At 45.8% G+C, this 21840-nt stretch overlaps 3 protein-coding genes across 4 annotated transcripts; all 3 read right to left on the bottom strand.

Moving 5' to 3' along the window:
• Positions 1-1600: 1600 nt before the first annotated feature.
• Positions 1601-5133, bottom strand: leprot (leptin receptor overlapping transcript). The gene is made up of 4 exons (XM_080010782.1): positions 4998-5133; positions 3636-3711; positions 3007-3193; positions 1601-2788 (listed from the first exon to the last, which is right to left on the bottom strand). The coding sequence occupies exons 1-4, from the start codon at positions 5011-5013 to the stop codon at positions 2672-2674; spliced, it is 396 nt and encodes a 131-aa protein (XP_079866908.1). The 5' UTR covers positions 5014-5133; the 3' UTR covers positions 1601-2671.
• A 4503-nt stretch (positions 5134-9636) lies between these two features.
• LOC307238367 (phosphoglucomutase-1-like) lies at positions 9637-17360 on the bottom strand. 2 transcript variants are annotated; one of them, XM_080011300.1, is made up of 11 exons: positions 17016-17360; positions 15993-16155; positions 15255-15401; positions 14866-14991; positions 13198-13388; positions 12508-12662; positions 12140-12255; positions 11781-11916; positions 10803-10986; positions 10353-10481; positions 9637-9887 (listed from the first exon to the last, which is right to left on the bottom strand). In XM_080011300.1, the coding sequence occupies exons 1-11, from the start codon at positions 17271-17273 to the stop codon at positions 9798-9800; spliced, it is 1695 nt and encodes a 564-aa protein (XP_079867426.1). In that variant the 5' UTR covers positions 17274-17360; the 3' UTR covers positions 9637-9797. The 2 variants fall into 2 exon arrangements, with proteins under 2 accessions (XP_079867426.1, XP_079867427.1); XM_080011301.1 differs by lacking the exon at positions 9637-9887 and having other exon boundaries at positions 10803-10960.
• A 1161-nt stretch (positions 17361-18521) lies between these two features.
• LOC307237692 (angiopoietin-related protein 3-like) lies at positions 18522-21401 on the bottom strand (the record flags this gene model as incomplete). The annotated part of the gene is made up of 7 exons (XM_080010455.1): positions 18522-19266; positions 19365-19637; positions 19726-19821; positions 19951-20064; positions 20214-20334; positions 20462-20572; positions 20889-21401. The coding sequence occupies 7 exons, from the start codon at positions 21399-21401 to the stop codon at positions 19058-19060; spliced, it is 1437 nt and encodes a 478-aa protein (XP_079866581.1). The 3' UTR covers positions 18522-19057.
• Positions 21402-21840: the final 439 nt, after the last annotated feature.

Genomic DNA, 21840 nt, shown 5'->3' with positions numbered 1-21840 from the left:
ATGACCCTCTAGTGTAGATCTTCCCACTTCTCCCACTTTGTTTTCTTGAGAAAAACTCAAAACACACAGTGCATAGAAAATATTAACATTGTATTCCATGCTGTGTTCTGTTGACAGAACTCGGTTTTACCAGTCCACGTGTACCTATGTCCCTCTCTGGTCACTTAAATGCTTTCACGAGTGATACATAATGCAGATTTGTTTGTAACTCATTTGCAGTCTGTGGACTCCTCGTTTTAAACAAAGGAAATCATACGGCTGGACACAAATGGGAAGAAGCTTGAAGGAATCCCTCGCCCAGGTAAGCGCAAACTACTAAAATCAACCACTGTGGATTCCTATCAAACATTATTCAAACGTGAATATATTAAGTCGGTATTTTCCCCGAAAACGAGCCGCAGTGCTATCTGTATTTTGCTCCAGTGATTATAACTTGTTATGCAATTAGAAACACAAGAGAGAAAGCACACAGTCGCTTCTTTAGTAACAAGAACTCCAGAGAAAAATATATTCCTGTTTTACAGGTGCTTAATATTCCATGAAAACGAAATAATTAATAGCCCTTTGCACCTGAATTTCTATTGGGTTCCAGACTCTTGACTCTGGCTGGATGGATTTGTTCATGCTCCTCATTCTCTTCCCTGGCGTTTCCAGGGACATCTTTACCAGGGTTTTCTACAGCCCTAATTGCTGCTAAAGTGTCTCGCTGAGCGTATGGTCCATCAGCAGCGCCCAGGGACTGGCACGGAGTGGATTTTAATGAAGTTAGATAGACCCCCAAAGTCCCTCACGCGACTCACCACAAACACGGTCGGCAGGAGGAGCACACGATCACATCAGCAGCTTGTATTTGTGTTTTTTTTTTTTTTTTTTTTTTTTTAAAACATCACACAAATATAGGTCAACAGTAAGTTGGAGCCGCAGTCCATTTGTTCCTATATACTGAGCTTTAATTAATGTCAGAAAAACACAATGCAATGAGGCCCCGGGGTATTTTCTTTTAAGCCCTCAGTGTTTTTAAAGTGCAGTTTATAAAGTTTTTAAAGGGAAATCTACCACAACACGTCAGGCGACGTATCAAGACAAAATGACGAGGCCTATAGTGTTTTCTCTGTAAACAAAACAAACAGCTGAAAGGTGTTATTAACAATTTGAACTGGAAACAAGTAACAAGCATTAGTCCTTAACATTATTTTACAAATACGTTCTATTTTCATTGCCCTTACTGGTAATGTTAGAATTGTGACACTTTTTTTTACACAGGCTGCTCTTTGCATTTAGGAATAAAGACAATAACCTATATTTTGTGTGATAGGCACTTATGAGAAATTGTAATATACTTACATTGCAATGAATGTATTAAAAGTAAAATTGAAAAAATGGCGCGGCATTATCTCAAAAATACAAATTTCTGGCCTACCAGTCATTCAGGGATTTTGTGTTTTTTTGTGAATAGTTCACAAATTGAACTACGGGCAGAGTAGAAATTTTAATAATCTGTGTTTTCCCAGCGGCACAGATAAACTAGGTCTGTTGGAGAACACCGTACGTTACCTCCTATAATCTAGAGTGATCTTTGGTGAGCGTGTAAACTTGTACGTCAGGATATAAAATAAGGCTTTATAGTGTTGCAGCAAAAATGATACAAGAGGAAACAATAACACATATATATATATTACATTACACATTTACCTGATAATAAGGACTAAAGCTAAGTGTCAGATAAAACAGAGAGGAAACGACCCATACTTGGCCACAGCGCTTGGCATTAGGTCAGCGCGGTTCAACAAGGCCAAATCCCCATTGCAAAGTTTTGAATCCAAGAGTAGCGATGTAGAGAGAAGGACCAGGTGATAAGTCAATGTTGTAATTTTTTTTGTCTTTCTGCAACAGTGCATCCTCCTGAAATTAAGAGACAGTGATGCAGACATTTGATCACTTAAAATGGATGTCGAAGAGATGGCATGCTGTCACGGATTTCGAATGAGGTCAGAAATAACTATAAGAATAGAGCTTCAGTCTCAAATCATCATTGTGAACCACAGCTGGATTCTTCAACATGGGTTTCTGAACTTAACCCAATTTATCATGGGTATATATTGACACTGTTTCAAATGGTCTTTTAGTCATGTTAATAGATCCTTCCGATATCACCCAGTCCTTTCAGAATTATTTTGTGAATGTCCCTTTATGATATTGGTTAATTGAAGCTGAATACATGTAAATGAAACCACACTAAGAAGTTTGGAGGACGGGGCGGTTGGCGTTGCACAACAACATAAGACACAAAGGGAGATGTTGGAGATGATGGGGGCCAGAGGTGTAAATGTATGGTAACGTTGAGTCAGATCTCTGCTGTTCATCCCAGACACAAAGCACAGAAACAGGGGTGATGCCGCTGTCTCCGTGCTCCGTCCCCAAACCCCCAAGGCTCCTCATGAAATAACATAAAGCAAATAATTTTCTTGGCAACATGCCCAAGTTATGACTGTATAGACCCAACACACGGCGGTCATCAACAAATGATTGCAGTAAACACTGTGCCCCCAATCTTCAGTATATACTTGCATCAAATCATCAAACCCATCTGTCTGTCTGTCTGTCTGTCTGTCTGTCTGTCTCTCCGTCCATTCACCCATCCATCCATCCATCTTTCTGTCCAGGACAGGTTCTACCACTGCTCCCAGCTGAAGTCGTCCCCGCCTCCAAACACGAAAAAGAAGCCAAGGATGGTGAGGAAGATCACAGAGTTTCCCGCCATGACGAGACCACAAGCGCCCCACTGGATCTGTCGGAGAGGCGGATTGGAGTGGTTAGTGCTGAGAACAATCCCGATTCTTAAGATGTGAAGCCAAAAATAAAAAATAAAAGAGCATACAAAAAAAATAAGCCGACACATTTGCTTGGTGACGTCGTCGTTCCTATCGTTACCTGCTCCAGTTTGTCGGAGCAGGTAACGACAGGAACCGTAAAAAAAACGTTCTAAGACAACGGGGAAAGATTTACCGTTTGTATGCGCGCGAGAACAATGGGAAGCCCGTAAGATGACACCACGATCCCGGTGGTGAAGAAGTAGGCGAGCTCCCTGCATGCGTTGCTGGCGGCATCGGTGTCGTCACCGAGTCTTCTGGCGATGAAGGTTGGGATGGGGCTCAACACGTAGAAAATCAGGACAAACAGAGGCCAGTAGACCCTTAAAAAAAAAATAATGCGTGGTTTTAGAACACGGTTATAAATCCATGACAATGATGGTCAAGTGAACGATGATGATGATGATGATGGTGGTCAAGGCAAGATTTACCTATATAAATCAAAAAACAATGAGAAAAAAGAGAAATGTAAAGCCATCTCTTTGGTTGAGGGAGAATAACGCCGGGTGTACACCAAAGCGCTTCAGGTGGGAATTTCGAGTCCCGACAAATTTTCGAGGACATTGGTTGATCTCATTATGAGGTCTTCACTCTTAGCCTCTTCCGTGTGAGCTATAATCCAAAGTTGTGCGTTCCCCTGTGATCGCCATCCCGCTAAACCCTATCGTGTGCACTACAGCGATTGGAGAAAAAAAACAAAAAAAAAACGTCCTTAATGTGATGCTGTTTTTTTGGGTTTACGGGCAGGGCAGGGCCATTACTTACCCGTACTGTTCCAGTGCACATCCCAGCAGGAGGAACGTCAGCCCTATGGCTCCACTAAAGGACAAGCCAACAAGAGCTGAAACACCAAGACGAAAGAAGTTGAAGTAAAGAAATGTTAATGTATATTAATACACACATGCAATGTACCATATACCATGCCGTACAGAACACAACGGGACATTTTAACTAATGCACTTTTTTTTTTACAAAGCTATGTTAATATTTATAGTTTGAATTGTGTTTTCTTCAAGTATGTTTTCCTTGCACTGCATTCTCTGTCTGGTTGTAAGATTAAATAATGTAAGGCTATTTAAAATTACTTTTAGGAGGATTTAAATGTATATTTACTACAACACAGTCAATTAATTCAATTATATAATTATAGGACCCAGAATCGCGATTGTGGCGCCTCCCCTTGCGGCTGCCTGCGCGAGCACCTTGTGTCGATTACGCACATTTTGGTATTTTTTAGTATTTATAGAGCTTATTGTGCGTAATCACCGGGTGTCATGACATTTCACTGCATATATGTATGAACGTATGTATATGTATGTGACAAATAATCTCTTGAACTTGAACTTGAACTTGAACTTGAAAGGGGAACCAACTACAAGTACTTCGCCGCTGTACTTGAGTATTTTATTCCAAGCGCTTATATGTTCTATTTAGGAGACTACTGACTTTCACTGCACGACATTTCAAAGCAAATATCTACTTTACTCGACTACATTCCTTCCAGATCTTTTGGTAAAATAGAGACTGACAGAAAAAAAAACCCTGTCAAACTACTGATTTAGAATTGCTCACCACCTATCTACTACTGTACTGTATTTATTTTAGGAATCGTAATCATGATTTGCAAGAGCACTCATCTGAAGAACGACAGGTTCAGTAGTACTTCATCAAGCACCACAGGGTCATGTCAGGGCATGACGTACCTTTTAACACTTTAAGTACATTTAAGCGCGAGTACTTGTTTGCTTTTGCATGATCGGAAATGTCAGAGGTACTTTCACTTTTACGTTAGTGCAGTAAACGCTCTGCGGTGCAGTGTACAGCGGATGAGCTAAATGGTTGGCGGTGGGAATGGTCACGTTACAATAACGAAACCAACGGGGAAGTAAAAACGGGGAGGGGGGGACGCGACTTAAACCACTTCATCGCCCCCAGACACCAAGTTTTTTTCGCTAATAATTGAAGGTTTTGAATAGACTTCGCAGGGAAAGGTTTCCAGCATTTCGCAAACCATGGAAGGGGAGACGAGCACCGCTGGCCCTGACCACCCACGGTCGTAAAAAAAAAACGAAGTTAGAATTAGTCAGCATGGTACGTGTTGTACATAGAACACATCGACGGATTTACCTTTGATGCCTGCCATTATATCAAGTGTCTAAGTCGCGTGTTTCCCCTTCCCTTGTTGTCTGTTCTCTCCGTGTTTACTCGGACGTTCCGCGTCAAACTTGGGAAAGTAACTTCCACTTCCTGCTTCGTGCTTGCGCGTCACGTGACTTCCTTAAAGGGGACAGTGCCGTGTTTACGCCCCAGCGCCGGCATCAGAACCAGAGTCAGCGGCGCGGGTCGGGCGCAGGGGCTGTCTGTTCGGCCGCATCTGATACGTAACTCTTAGAATAAACGATATGTGCTCTATGCGCCACATGAATATACATTTAAAAGGCTGTGCTAGGGGCACGAGGCATGTAAATGTACTTTGGATATTCCTGTGCATGATGAATCACACGCCTACAGTGGCGTGGACATACAACAATAGAACACAACATCAGTCGGTTCGTCAGGATTTAAGGTTTTAATGTGGTAATTGCGTGGGATTATTTTTAGTTGGAAAAAAAAATCCTTTAACCTTCCGTGTTTTTAATCCGGCACTTCATAATAAACAGCCGCTCATTGCATTTGAGTTCTGCATGTGCTCCTCTTATATGCTGTTCCCATTGTTAGTGGAACACACGTTATTTTACGTTGTTGTATTTTATTTTTTATTACCTACTTTGGAAGACACCTCCATTTGAATACCCCACCCTCCCTCTGTCACTTTGACCGACAAAATGAAATAACCCTCCCAAATCAAACTCTTAATAGGACCTTATCCAGTCTTCCCCTGACCCGTCCTGCAGTGGCTTTGTTTTAATGGTAGATTTAAATAGAGGGATATTATCACTTCAAAGTGAATGCGTGATCACAGGGCAGCTGCTCACGCTCTCAGCTTCCGTCAAGATTTGGCAAATTAAAAATGTGACCCAAATTAAAAACACATGGGAACGGGATGTATTCATGACGTTTACAAGTGATAAGCATAAACCACCTATTGCACGCAAAAAAAAAAGCTTTACTATTACACCTCTGACAAACTGTGTAGTGTACACATAATAACGTAACCAGTACAGGTGCATGTGCAAGTAACAATATCATTTGCAACCACTTACAACAAGATCATTGGTCTGAATTATTAGCAGCTATATTATTCTATATATATATATATATATTTCTACTATTATCTCAAAGGTAGTTTTATTTTAATTTTTTCTCTAGGGGTTAAAAATTTGGGTCTCAGCAAAATAATCCACCATTATATTGTTCAACAACAATCGACGATCACAGCATCCAGTCTTTTCTCTTTCGTTGTTGTTATCAAAGCTCTGGATCAGTAGAAGTAAGTCATCTCTGGGAGTAATCTCATCGGACTTCTGAAATAGTTATGCATTATGTAACAATCAAATCGCGTCAACAGTGTGTGCGTGTGTGTGTGTGTGTGTTCCTGAGTGTGTGCATGTGTGTGCGTGAGAGAGAGTGTATGTGTGTGTGTGTCTGTGTGTGTGTGAGTGTGTATGTGTGTGTGTGTGTGTGCGTGTGTTTGTGTGTGTGTGCGTGTGTGTGCGTGTGTTTGTGTGTGTGTGTGTGTGCGCGTGTGTGCGTGAGAGAGAGTGTATATGTGTGTGTCTGTGTGTGTGTGTATGTGTGTGTGTGTGTGTGTGTGTGTGTGAGAGTGTGTATGTGTGTGTGTGTGTGTGTGTGTGTGTGTGTGTGTGTGTGCGTGTGTTTTCCCTTTGTCCAGCCGGCAGGGTCCGCTGCATCATTAGACTCTCGTTGAGGCCAAATATCGACGTTATGCGTATGGGTTGCGTGTTTACTTAAGGTGTGAAGGGATGGAGGTTCTGGAGGCGTCAGTGGAATTATTCAAATGAAACATCTGCTTCTGAGAGGTGACCTCTGGATGACCCTGAAGACATATTGACTATTCTAATTCCGAATGACTAAAGCTGCACGGCGATCACAGCACGAGCGACAGCCGTCTGAAACCTGGTGTAAACATCAATAAATTGTTTGCATGTGTGTTTTTTTGCCCCCAAAAGATACAAGACCCTGACGTTCAGTAAAGTCATTATAATAATAATAATAATAATAATAATAATAATAATAATAATAATAGTCATTCATTGGATTTATATTGTGCTTTTCTTGGTACACAAAGACGCTTCACATGGCATAATACAAAGATACAAAATAATAATTTTAATATATTTAAAACCAGAAGGGAAAGTTTAAAAACAGGAACTAAAAAAGGTGAGAGCGATATGGAAAAGGTGAGATTCGAGGGCCTTCTTCATAAACAGTACTACTGCCTCTAATACGACTTAATGTAAACCTACAATAGTGAATCTGTTGAGTAGACAGTACATCCCAAAAACCAATGAGAAATGTCCATGTATACTTGTTTAATATGTACAGTATTCTATTCTATTCCACAGTCTCTTCCATTAGATTGTCATTCTCTGGTTGAGTTTTAATTCTCTTGTAAGAAGAAGTAAAGAATCTCTATTATTAATAATTTCAGGCTCTGTGGCGACACACGCAGGCTCCATTAACAGGCTGAGAAGCACAGCCGCGGTTCAAGGGGAAGGTAAGGTTGTTTTTGTGGTTCTAGAGCCAGAGACAATTTTTATGTTTTTTTGGGGGGTTTAGCTGAGTTCACTTTCAATAAAAGTATGTTCCAGTGAGATGAAACATGAATTGAATCTCAATACATTTAATGTGGAAGTTAATAGTTCAGCTGTATATATATATATATATACGCTACTCACAAAAAGTTACCGATATTTGGCTTTCGGGTGAAATTTCAGGATGAACCTAAAATGCACTATAACCTTTACAGGTGAACTTAATTTGACCTTCTCTAAACTTTTGAATGCACATGTCCAACTGTTCAGTGTTTCAGTACTTTTTGCACAACTTGCTGTTCTCTAACAAGGAGCTGAACGGCAAAATTCACAACAGGTGTTTGATGAATCGACCAATACATTTCCTGGTTCAATTAGAATTGGTATTTTAAACGGTCCTCTTCATCATGCTGTTCACATTTTGACATCATGAGACCAAGACGACACCTAACAACTGGTCAACAGTACCTCGCCATAGCGAGGCTTCAAACAGGATGTTCTCAGAGGGAAGTGGCTGCTGAGCATCAGACCATTCGAAACCGTTTACATCAGCGTGGTCTGCGTGCTAGACGACCTGCAATGGTACCTGACCACAACACCAGGCACAGGCATCATCGTCTTGCATGGGACAGGGAGCATTTACGCCGGACGAGGCACCAGTGGCCTCAGTGCTGTTCTCTGATGAAAGTCAATTCACATTGTGCAGAAATGATGGCCGCCAACGATGTTGGAGACGTCAAGGCGCTATGCATCAGTCACTGTTGTCACCAAACGAGCCTTTGGTGGTGGTGGTGTTACAGTGTGGCCAGGTGTGTCTAGCCAATACAGAACTGCCCTACACTTTGAATGGTACAGTGACAAGCCCATACTACCTGAATAACATTATTAATCCAGTCATTGTGCCCCTGCATGAACAACACAGGCCTCATTTCATCTTCATGGACGACAATGCTCCAGCTCATCGAGGTCGCGTCATTAGGGAGCAGCTGCTGGAGACTGGGGCACCTCAAATGGAGTGACCTGCACTTTCTCCAGACCTGAATCCCATAGAAAAACCTATGGGATCAGCTGAGTCACTGTGTAGAGGCTCGTAACTCTGTACCCCAGAACCTCAATGACCTGAGGGCCGCCCTTCAAGAAGAGTGGGGGGCCACGCCTCAGCAGACAATAAGTCGACTTGTGAACAGCATGAGACGTCGTTGTCAAGCTGTAATTGATGCTCAAGGGCACATGACAAGTTATTGAGACGTTGACATTTTTTGTTGTGGTCTAACCACCACTGTTGGCTTTTGTTTCAATAAATTGTTTGAGATGAGGAAATCACCATTGCATGCTTCTACTTAAATGCCCTACTTTCACGATATAATATCACTGTAGCGTTAACTTTTTTACATTTTCCATAAATTTCACCCGTAACCCAAATATCCCTAACTTTTTGTGAGTAGTGTGTATGTGTGTGTGTGTGTGTGTGTGTGTATATATATATATATATATATATATATATATATTATTGGTTTTTTTTTTCCCATTTAAACAATTCTCAATGTGACACAATTTTCATAGCAGAATATGAGTGCTACTTTTTTGCCATAATGTATGTTGTTTTTCATACAACTTCATTACCCATGACTTTATTTATTTATTTATTTATTTATTTATTTATTTATTTATTTATTTATTTATTTGTTTATTTGTTTGTTTGTTTGTTTGTTTGTTTGTTTGTTTGTTTGTTTATTTATTTTATTACTTTATTTTATTTTATTATTATATTATGATTTATTATTATTTTTTATGCTGCAGATACTTTTGTTAATCTGATCTTTTCCCATCTTTGGTTGCTATGACAACCGACTGGTGGTTGTCATAGCAAAGTCCAAAGATGAGATCAAATAAGATGAAGATGACCATGACTTTATTTTCAACCCGTTTTCCGACTGAAAGATTTGATGCGATGCCTGAAACGCGTCTAATTCACCTTCAGCTCAAAAAACCTGAACCGTCAAGTTGACAGCCCTTTCTTACCGGGAAAAAATATATATATATTTAGAACGTCACATTAAAAAACTTGCCTTTTATTATCCTGGTACAGTGACAATCAGGGAATCTACGTTAGCGTCAAACTCCAGCTGTTCATTTGGACACATTCTAAATAGGAATTCAAATAGAAATACAAAATAATTCAAACAGAGAATATTGATCGATGGAGGAGAAGTCATGTGATGACGGAAGGGCCGCTCCGACCCGTCCGCTCATGGAGCCGCGAGATTTTCAGGGCAATGGTTGCCAGAGGTGCAAGCATCACCTGTTCCCAAAACACACACACACACACACACACACGCACGCACACATACACAGAGACACACACACGCACTTACTGTAGCAGCTGAAAGGATCATGTGGTGGCATTTCTCATTAATACTTTTTGGACTTTTTAAGGCTGTGCATGCAACACGATTATAGTAGGATGCAAAATGTGTACATTTATAAATGTATCTCTGATAGCTCATGGTATCACAGGTAAAAAAAAAAAAAAAAAAAATATATATATATATATATATATATATATATATATACATATATATAAATGAAGCTGAATAAAGCCGATTTGAGCCTGATCTGACTTATATTAGACCCTCGGCAGAAACAGAGCATGCTGCGTCAAACCTCCATAGGTTTCTCTGAAAAGGAAGAGCGAGTTACGTAGAATGGAGTCGCTTAAAATGAGCTCGCTAGTGAATTGGAAACGTGCCCCGCGTCCTGCTTTTACCTGCGTTTCTTGGAAGAGCTCCTCCTTTTCGTAGCTGTCTATATAAACCCTGACTGTGGCGCCGCCCGTCCCCGTCCCGCTCAGTCTGTAGACGATGCGAGAACCGTCGGAGAAGACGATCCGCAGGCCCTGGGGGGTAGAAAGCGGAGCACAGGCCCCCCCCGTGTGTGTTCTCACAGGTTCAGCATTCGAGCCCCCAGACGCCTAAGTGGCGCCTCCATTGAGGATGTGTAATTTAATATAGGTCCAAAACACCCGACAATCCCTTATGTTGTGGCCAAGCGCGTCACATGATTTACAAATAGATTAACAAGGTTATCCTAATGGGGATCAGTGATGGTTTATTGGTTTTAATTATGAGATACACTGCAATTTTACTATCAGGCCTTAAGTTAGAGGGCGGAAACGGCCGAAACACCGGTTAAAGCGCCGGTCGCCGCCTTCTAGTACCTGGTTCCTGGAGATGGAGCTGTCCACGGGGTCTGTGTATTCAAAGTTGTCTGCTTTCTCCACCTGGTAGATCTTTTCCCCCACGGCGAACCTCTGCCCCGCGAAGGCCTTGTCCACCAGCGTTGTCTCCAAGTCCTCCATCATCTCGCAGGCCGCATCTAGTTCAACATCCTCATAGTCATATCTGCACGCACAACCAACAGCAGTTCGCACCAACAGCAACGTGACTTATTGTTGACATGATGAGACAGCGTGCAAAGGTTACATCATGCGAGGCGTTGATTTAGCGTCTGCCTTTGGTATATATGTAAATCCTTTGGACTCATTATATTTTTAGGATTCTATAGAACTTTTTACGACATGAGCGCCTGCATGCTCTACTGTATGTGATCTAGCTTTGTTGCAATGGTTGAAGGGGCATGACAACCCTGAGAATAATATGTGGGCATGGTATTGTAATAATAAATACACATTATACTGTTAACCGTAGAGTGGAAAAGAAATGCGTTTTCAAAATCTTAAACAAAAATAAATCTCACACTACATCATGCAGAGCATTTTCATAAAACACTGTTTCATATAATTCCACTGCATTTCACTGTACTGTGTTTTACTTTGACTCAACAGTGCTCTACTTTTTCGAGCACAGTATCTATCATAATGGTGGGCATTAGGCAAACAACAGTTTAGAGTCTTGATATTTTCTGGTTTGGGTGAAGTTTTTGTTCAGTGAAATCAAATTGAATTACGGATCTATTCACACGTCGTGTATAAGAGTGTCCACTAGAGGTCGCTCAAGTCGGTCATTTAAGACGGGTTTATCTCAAAGCGTTCACCTCAGTTCACTCCTGTTTGGGCCATGGCCTCATGGGTCGCACACAAGTTTGTGTGCATGGTATACCAAAGTCTGTTTTGCTTTTGCACAATAACTTGCGTAACCATGCACCAGAATAAAAAGTCATTCTGGTCCCCGCTCACCTGGTATAGTAGTTTCTGCCGTACTTCAACCAGTGCTCCTTCACAATATCCTCCGCGCTTTGCCTTCTGGCGGCGAGGATGGAGAGCCATGCCAGCACGGCCCAAAGCCCGTCCTTCTCACGGATATGGTCCCCACCTGATTAGGGTGAAGTAAAATGCAACTCAGTGGTGTTTTGTTCCACCAAAAGCCACGAAATTCCACCAAAAGCCACAAAAACAATTACACAAGCAATATCTGTAATTTGGTGTGTGTGTGTGTGTGTGGGTGTGTGTGTGCGTGTGTGTGTGTGTGTGTGTGTGCGTGTGTGTTCGTCCACGCATGCGTGGGAAAATCTTTTCCTGCGTCACTGAGACTTCACCTGTTCCAAAACTCTCCTCTCCACACAGAGACAGTCGGCCGGCGTCCATTAGGTTCCAAAAAAACCTCCACCCGGTGGGAGTTTCATATAGCTCTATTTTAGTTGCCTTGGCAACTCTGTGCGAAAAACAAAGACAGTATGGGAATGAAATGGTTAGAGAGGGAAGTATTTATATATAGACACATGATGTTTGAAGTTATCGTCTTAATTGCACAGTCCAAGTACAACGTGTCATCAAAAGACGCCCTAACGTCTGTAAAAGGAGATGAGATCATATTTTGACCCCCTTCTCTCCCTCGTTCCACGGAGGCCCTGAAGCAGCTAAACTTTATTTGAAATCGTGTGCGTATGCCAGGCCAATGCCTTACTTGTCTAAGGCTGCGCTGGTGGGCATGCTGCGGGCGAAACCTCTCACCCCCGTGTGCTGGAAGTACGGGATGCAGAAGATGTTGGCAGCGACCACGGCCACGGAGTCGGACGGGGTGATAGAGAAGCCATGCTTACCCAGGATCACGTTGCGGTCCTAGAGAGCCACACACACACACACATACACACACACACACACACACACACACACACACACACACACACACACACAAACACACACACACACACACACAAGGCCCCCACCGCAGGTCAAGGAGGGTCAAGCCACGCTCACGTCCAACACAGGGTTTTAACCCATTTCATTAAAGTAGTCATCTATAAGATTGCTTTGCTTAAAAAAATAAAAAATGTAAAAAAAAAGTCCATATTTGATATTTTCCTCGTGTTTATTCAGCTAGCACTTTATCAGAAACAGCCATTCAATGTGTTTGGGTTATGCCTGTGCTCCTTCCCACTGTGGGTGGGGCGGGGTCCGCAAGAATGTCCAAGAATGCGCCGATGGCATTGATTGAAAGTGACCAGGAAAAATGAAAGTGATCAGTAGATCAGAGGAAGACATATTTCAGAGAAAATAAACTGTCAGAGGGAAGGCGACTTAATCCACCCAACACAGACAATCTCGTGGATTCCCACTTTAAGGATTCTTTTTTTTTTTTTTTGATCATACACACCCCATCGCCATCGAACGCTGCCCCAAAGTCGTACTCTCCTCCTCGCATGGTGTCCAGCAGATCCGTAGCGCACGTCGGGTCGGCGTCGGGGCGCTGTCCCCCCAAATCCTCCAAGGGGACACAGTTGACGGCGGAGTTGGCGGGGGAGCCCAGCTCCTCGCAGAGGATCCTCCTCACGTAAGGGCCCATCACTGGGGAGCCCGCCGAACACAGGGAACAAATAGACGCGTTAAGGAGGCGGAGCCCGGTGGGGGGTCTTAAAGGTGTGCGGTGCGCGCGCCCCCCCCCCCCACCCTTTTGTTTCGCTGTCACTTCAACAGAGTGTTTTAGGTGACCCGACGGTGGCTCATTGCTGAGGGACGCCGCACGGTGGAATGCCGCACGGTGGGACGCCGCACGGTGGGACGCCGCACGGTGGGACGCCGCACGGTGGGACGCCGCATTGTGGGTTAGGTCACTAGTGGGTGGCTCTGTTGATGCTCGTTAAAATAAAACACGAACCCCGTCAAGTTGAGTCATTTAGCACTTGTGAGGTCTCGCCTCCCAGTGTGTGTGTGTGTGTGTGTGTGTGTGTGTGTGTGTGTGTGTGTGTGTGTGTGTGCATGTGGTGCGGGGGGGTATTAACTTTCTCACCTTTGGTTCCAGTGTTATGACTATGGAACACTCTAAATGGCACTGGGATCAACTTGCAGTCCTCATCCTCCTGAAGCCGGGGGGAGGGGGTTGGGGCTTGGAAACCCCTTCCCTCAGGTTGATCCCTCATGCTACTTTGATAAAAGGCAACGACAGCTGAAACTGTGTTTGGAGTCCTCGGCCCGAGGCTGATATGCCCGACTATTTATTCTCTGTCATAACAGAGAAGGCGGCGGGGCGAGTCGCTTTGCGAGCGCCTGAGAACGGGGGTCCGAATGTGATCCGGAGTTTGTTTTTTTCCGTGGGAGTGCGCGGGGAAGTTTCTGGGGGGTCTTGCTCCGGTTTCCCCCCCGCACCAAATGCATGCCGCGCCCGTCACACCGAACTGGATGCTCGAAGTGGTGGGAAAGTGTGAATACGTGTGACCCCGACTCCTGGCCCAGAGTCCCGTTCTGAGTGTAAATAGACTCCAGCTCCCCGTGACGACAGCCAGGACAAAGTGGGTGAACAAAACAATGGATGGAAGATATAGATATAGATATAGATATAGATATAGATAATAATGAGATATATAGAAGGAGAATATCGCGGATGTGGTAGAAAGGGGCAAATTATCCATCATGTTCATCATCATATATTACCATAAAAGACAGATTATTTACAGATACTTTAGAGACATGTCCTTTTCATGTGCATAAACAAAGATTTTCAGCGAATAAGGGACAAATGTGAGAATAATATAATGTTATGATCGGTTAATAATAACAGGTTTTTAATTTTACCTGCGAGTCACACGTATAACTGCAATAATCCAGATCCATTGTTGAGAAATGCAGCTAAAGTAAACCTAGTAAGCTTAACAAACCCACATGAACTTTATCGAAGTGTGTTCCTGTGTTAAATGACCTCACACCTCCATTCGCATTATGTTCATAATGCAAAGTGCAGAAAAAAAAGTGCAGACTAAGAGAGCTAAACAAATACTATTTGTGTGGGATGACATTTTCCACGTCCTCTCGTGCCGTCATGCCTTACCTCCGTTCATGGCGTCCACTCGTATGTTGATGTGGTTCTCACCGGACAGGAGCTCCTTCAGAGCCGCAAAGTCAAAGATGTTCCTCAGCAGGTTTGCGTAAGATTCCACAGAGTCCACGATCTCCACTAGAAAGCAACATAAAGAACATAAAGAATGGATGTTCTGTACTGTTTACTGTGTTCATGAACCTGTGGTATCAAGAATGGGCTGTTTTTGTTCATTCTATGTCACAGTTATAGTATAAGCCTAGGATAGTGTAATAATACACATGTACAACTTGTGAAAAAGAACCATCACATAAGAATGTGGGTAGACAGTTCATTTTGCCCAACTCAATCGATGGACGTGACATCATTCCCATTTAACGAGTGATTTCGCTGCCGCTCACCTGTGAAGGGCTTAAACTTGTTCTCCAGGTCAAACCTCTGCTTGCCCAGGGTTGCCAGATCCACCCGAAGTCCGGGGCAGATGGCAAACTCCTCGATGGCTCTGCTGATCTGGAAGATCTTGTTTGTGACGACTTCCTGCGCGGGGCCTGGGCAAAGTTTTAAGACGGTGGAGGAGGAGGAGCCACCTCTCATATGTACATTTACATTTCGCTGCGTGTGGCATCCTGCTTCAGGCTGCGAGCTACAGCTTCATTATCATCGTTTACGGTCTCTCAGTGATATCATCTTCAGATTCCTTTTTAATCACTGTGTTAACTCCACTTTTGATCCGACAACGGCCACGGCGACCATACAATTCATTACATGGTAATATGATTTGGTATATTATTTTGTGGTATATATAGATTTTGTGTATAATATTTCCCAAGTGTATCGTACATTAGAAACAAAAGGACACTTACGCCACCGTCGTACATCATACTGACACATTACTGACATTAAACTGTTTTCCTTTTTTTTATTCCTGTTTACGGCAGTTTGTAATGTTCTGCAGAAAAACTCCTTTTTCATTACAGTGTGTGTGTGTGTGTGTGTGTGTGTGTGTGTGCGCGTGTGTCTGCACCAGGCTCTGCACGACCCCCACCCACAGCTTGTGACTCGTCCGTCCGACGCTCTCGTGAGGCTATTTTGCACTTGGCTGAGAGCTTTCCGCGCTTCCTCCTATCCGGTTACCATACCTCCGCTGGCCGTATTGAACTTAATGCCGAAGTCTCCCTCGGGTCCCCCCGGGTTGCTGCCGGCCGTCAGGCTGATGCCGCCGATGGCCTTGTGCTTCCGGACGACGCAGGAAACGGCCGGCGTGGACATGACGCCGTGGTGGCCGATGATCAGGCGGCCCACCTGAGGAGGAGAGAGAGAGCGCGCGGGTGTGGCGCGGGAGAGGCCGTTACACAGGTATTTGGGGCGGAGGGGGAAACTCGTCCGCGCTCCCTCCGCCCGCCGGGCCGAGGTTAGGATTTCATTTAATGGGCCGCGGCCGGAGAACACGGAGCGCCGGTGCCGCCGCGAGCAACTTAACTTTAAATCCCTCGAAATATAATCCCGTCCGCGGAAGTGTCCGAGGCGCTCTGATTTCAGACGAGGAACCTCAGGGAGCACATATAAGTGCTTATGGCAGGATATCAATAGTAAAGTTGGTTTTGTCATATTCTATTTTCAGACGGGTTGTCCAAATCCATCAGCCCATCTGGAGCTCTTGTACTTGAGTTTGTTGAAAACCCCCTGGAATTTATGGACGACGACCCCTTCACTTGTGCGATTGGTGCACTTTTGGAATATCAGCATTATTCTTTTCTTATTGTTGTTGTAGGACAAGTTGTATCATCTCACGGTCTATGATCTCTTCCCGTTGTCTGATGTCCCGTTATTCTCTGCACACACACACACACACACACACACACACACACACACACACACACACACACACACACACACACACACACACACACACACAGACACACGCACACACACACCAACTTGATGTATCCACAGCAAAACCCAAGAATATGAAAGCCTAGCAACAGCAGGCGTCTGGTTTATGGTGACACAGACCAGTTGTTGTCGGCCTATTTCACGTGAATGGCAAATGTGTGAAAAATGTGTGTGTTCCCAATGACAATACACAACCGTACAGACGAACCCAGAAGACGTAGTGTGAGCGTGAGCGTCGGTGTCGGTTGCCCGCGCACTGTGCCACTGACCCCGTTCGCGGCCGCCATCTGCACGACGACCTCGATGGCGTCGCGGTTGAAGAAGCGTCCGTCCCCGCCCACCACCACGGTGGACCCCTGGCGGTCGCGCAGGTCGATGGAGGAGAAGACGCTCTGGATGAAGTTGTGCAGGTAGTACCGCCTGGACTGGAAGACGTGGACCTTTCGCCTCAGGCCGCCGGTGCCGGGCCTCTGGTCGGGGTAGGGGGCCGTGGGCACCGTCAGCACCTGCAGGGGGCCGTCATCCATGGTTGTGGAGAGGACGGTCCGACTCACAGGACAACAGACGCTGCTGAGATCCTCCCGTTTGTCGGTTTGTAGGCCACAAAAAAAACAAAACGCCGGGAGTCCACGGGGCGAGGGGTGCACTGGAAGGGGAATAGGAGGGAAACATATTAGCTCCTCCTATTTATTTCACTGAGGCTGCAAGCACATGGGTAGCAGGGTGGTTTGGAAGCCCCAAAATAACCCATTGCTGTGATGTGTGTGTGTGTGTGTGTGCGCGCGTGTGTGTGTGTGTGTGCGCGCGCCCGTGTGTGTGTGTGTGTGTGTGTCTGTGTGTCTGTGTGTGTGTGTGTGCAGAGGAAGGGCTAGTAAGGGAAGAGGCTCCTTCACACATGTGCAGGGGGATCACTGTCAAGAGTGCATGCCCCCGCCAAAGCCCCAGTGAGTGGTAGACTGGTACTGAGTGTATCTGTGTGTGTGTGTGTGTGTGCGTGCGTGCGTGCGTGCGTGCGTGCGTGCGTGCGTGCGTGCCTGTGTAGTAGTAGTAGCAGCCTTTTGAAGTGCTAAAGGGAGCAATCGGCGTCCGTCCGTGTACAGCAGGAGTCGTGCAGAGAGTAGAATGTGTCTAGATTAAGAGAAGGGCCCGTTTTCAAGTTTAGGGCGAGGACGGATTAAGTTTAGCCATAAGTTTATGATGGTGGCAGTTAGGGCACAGGAATGGTTATCTCGTTAAACTCCATGCAATCCTAGAAATATCTGTCCAAACAGGTTCGAGGTTAAGTTGAAGAACAACTGTGTATACTAGCAAATGGAAATGTGTTTACAAAATGATGTTTTGTCTGCAATCAGATGGGACCGTGCTGTCCTCTAGTGGTCATTCATTGAACATACAAAGTCATTTCAATAATAAGAATAGTTCATATTCCTAATTTAGTCTTCTATGAAATACTTTTGTATATATATTTATATATATATATATACTTTCAGATATTTGTATCGCAATTAAGTGGTTTGGTGTGTTTTAGGTCAAGGACTCCCATGTTGCAACAGCATCACCCAGGGTCATCACTCTGTTGACATAAAAAGGCAAAGCTGTGCCTGGCCAATCCAAGAAGCCCAGTGATGAAAAAATACACCCATAATAAGGGGAACGTAGTCGTATAAACATGTAAAAAAAAAGAAAATAAATTTTCATTGTTTATCGAACATGATCAAGTCTGTTTATTATTGCAAACTTTAACAAATTCACATGAATATGTTGAATCCCTCCAAAATAAAATCACACGAAAACCGTCATTACATAAGGTTACCATTATTGAGCGGATTTATCTTTAAGTTATATATAAAAATATTTAACGTATCAAAAAAATTCACTATGTACAGTATGGAGAAAGCTCAGAGTCAATGTGACTCAAATTTCTGCCTGCATGCACGGAATCAGTCTACCAACGTCTAAATTGAAAGTTTCAGATTTTTTTGCTATTTCCTCTTTGATTGTCCTCGTATTAGAGCTCATGTCAGTCACGACTCACACCTCCTCTCTCTCTCTCTCTCTCTCTCTCTCTCTCTCTCTCTCTCTCCGCTGAGTAGCTTTGTGTTCGGATCAAGGTGTAAATAGAAGCCTTTGTAAATTACTCTAATCTCGGCCCTAACGGGACAAATCAATGTCAGACAACGCCCACGGTCCGTGCCTCGCTAAACCCTGGCCGTCCACATCATGTCTTCACCAAAGTTGGGCTGAATCCCTCTCCTTCTAATTTACGTTCATCCTTCCGGGGAATTCGGGGAATTTCCAGAATTGTCTTTTTTCAGAAGAAGGCTCCGCCGGTCTCGGGGCCGGGGCCGGGGGCCTGAGCCGCGGGGCGGACGGAGATCTGGGTGAACCGGAGGGAGTAGGAGCTCCTCCGGCTCGGCCTCCACTGGATCCCCCTCCGGCGCTCCGTCCGGCCCTTGGGCCTCACGCGGACGTACCTCCCGTTCAGGTTGGTGTCGCCGCAGGCGTTGAACCACCACCCGCCTGGGGGGAAAACAAGCACAGAAACCACTTGTAACTGCGTGCGTTTAGGGGGCGGCGGTTTTATTTTCGCGTTTTCACCGCGGGGGGCCGTCGCGAACCTGTGTAGTCGTGGGCGCAGTTGGAGTCCTGGTGGTTGTCGTTGTCCCGGTCCTTGGTGGAGAACATCATGCCGGTCTGGTTGCTCATCGCGTCGGGCAGGTCCCCGGACGTCCGGGTGAGGTGGAGGGCGTAGTTGTTCCCGGGGCCCCGCAGGTCGAACCCGTACTCGATGAAGCCTCTGCCGTGTTTCCAGTCGTCCAGCTCGACACGGAGGACGGAGTTTCCCCCGCCGGCGAGCGCGTGGACCTTCTTGAGGCCGAGCCAAAACTCCCCTGCAGAAAACACACAGAAGGATATGGAAGATATAGAAGATATGGAAACCCGAGTACCACCCTGATTCAAACTTTGGCCCATAATCACCCTGAAAATCTCCAAATCCGTCTTCATACTTCTCCCAGGTCTGATCAAAGTCCACTGAGCCATCCCTCCTGCGCTGGATGACCGTTGACCCGCCGTCTTGGGGGAGGAAGGCTCGTTCAGGTTAAAAGGAAGTCGTTCGGGGAATCAAAGATGGCCGTCTCAGCTGAACAGCGCCCCTTAGCGGTGTTTCCGTTATTGGTTTTTTTTGGGGGGGGGGGGATGTACCTTGGCTCATGTCACAAAAGGCCATGAACGGTGCCGCTCGGTCGGGTCTCACGACGTAGACGCCGCTGACCCGCCCTCCCCGGCGAAACAGTTCACTGCAGTCCGGGGGAAGATCTATGGGAGGGCGAGAAACAAAGCCTTGCGTCTGATTCTCTCAGCCCCGCACCGACGGCACGTTAAACACGGACGCAAATGAATGAAACGTTTTTATCGCCACCGAGGGCCTTAAAGACATAAAGAACGGAATTCTACGCTGCTCCTACCGTCCGCACCCGTGCCGTTTGTGGAGTTGGAGATCCGATAAGGGGTCAGGGTCGGTGTTTCGGGGTAAAAGCCCTCGGGCGCCTGCTCCGCGGTCTCCTGCGGGAAGGTGTTGGCGGTGAGCTGGAACGGGAGAAAGCGATCGGGGGTGATGAGTGACGGTGGAGTGAAACCTCCGGTCATAAACGCGGCGGATCGAAAGGCTTCTCGCCGGGAGAAGCCCTCGCGGCACGCCGCGTGAGCAGGGCACCTTCTCCTCCAGGGTCTTGATCTTCCCTCTCTGGTGGCTGAGCTGGTCGCTCTGCTCCCTCACGGCGCTCAGCAGCTCCGTGATGCTGCGCTCCTGGCTGTGGATCACCTCCTGAAATGAAAACCAGGCAGATTCGGTTGTTTTTTCCCATCGGCCGGCGACGTCGAGGAAGTGAAGGATCTGGAAGAGACTCGGAAAGTTGAATGACTCCTGGCGCTGATTCAGTGGCATACTTTTTGGTCATTTTCCTCAGAGTGTACTTACAGAATGTCATTTTCAAAATACGTAAAAAAAAAACAACCCACAATCTTCCATCCATCAGTGGATTGTCTGATTACAGGTCGGGACACCTCGCTCCAAAACGACCCACCTCGCCCACTTCTCAGTGCCGATGTTTGGTTTCCATGGCGACCGGCGGGTCACTCACCTTCAGCGTGCTGATCTCGTCCAGCTGCCGGGCGCTCAGCAGGCCGTGCGACAGGCTGCTCAGCTTCTCCTCCAGCCCGCCCACCTTGCTCTGCAGCTGGCCGCGCTCCTCCAGGATGCTCTCCACCTTGGAGCTGATCTGCAGCGACAGGTTCTTGATCTCCTCGTTGTTGGCCTTCAGCACCGTGGTGGTCTTCTTCAGCTCCTCCTCCTCCTCCTTGATCTCGCTGGCCAGCACCGACAGCTGGTAGAAGGAGTGGTCGAAGAGGTGGAGCTTCTGGAAGATGTCGTTGATCTGCCCCCTCGTCTTGTGCACAAAGTCCCGCAGGCTCTGGCCGAGCTGCAGGAGCCCGTTGGCCAGGAGACGCACCTCGTCCAGGGCGGCGAAGCGGGAGCGCGTCTCGGCCGGGGCCGGGGCCGGGGCCGGGGCCGCGGCGTCGCCCGCCTTGCCGCAGAGCACCCAGGTCCCGCCGGACATGAGGACCAGCAGAACGGGGATCGGCAGGAGCTTCATGTCTGACGTTCCTGTGGCGGCCGGACGGTGCTCCCTCTTCCCCTCGGTGCGGAAGGACACCGCCGGAGAAACGTCCCGAGCTTTTTATTCTCTGGCTTGAATCCAGTCAATGATTAACCTGATTCATTGATCTCCCCGCGGAGCGCCGTGTAGTGACGGGCGGCCAAACCGACTGGATTTACAATATCAGATCTACCCCCCCCCCCCACCACCACCCCCGTTTCAAATTCCATGATACACTATCAGCCACACTCTCACACAGTTGCAGTGTTCACCTCTCAAACCTGTTTTTTTGTTTTTTGTTTTTTGCATATTTAAGAATTGTTTCGTGTCCTTTTTGAATCAAAACTATAATACTCAAAACTACTCTACTCCGTTTTGGATATTTCGACGCCGGAGAGTTAAAATTAAAATAATAAAATAATAAAATAATAAAATA

The sequence above is a fragment of the Zeus faber genome (genome assembly GCF_960531495.2).
Source record: "Zeus faber genome assembly, chromosome: 12".
Taxonomy (NCBI): domain Eukaryota; kingdom Metazoa; phylum Chordata; class Actinopteri; order Zeiformes; family Zeidae; genus Zeus; species Zeus faber.
The sequence above is the reverse complement of the archived record's forward strand: the minus strand, read 5'-3'. Positions and strand labels throughout refer to the sequence as shown.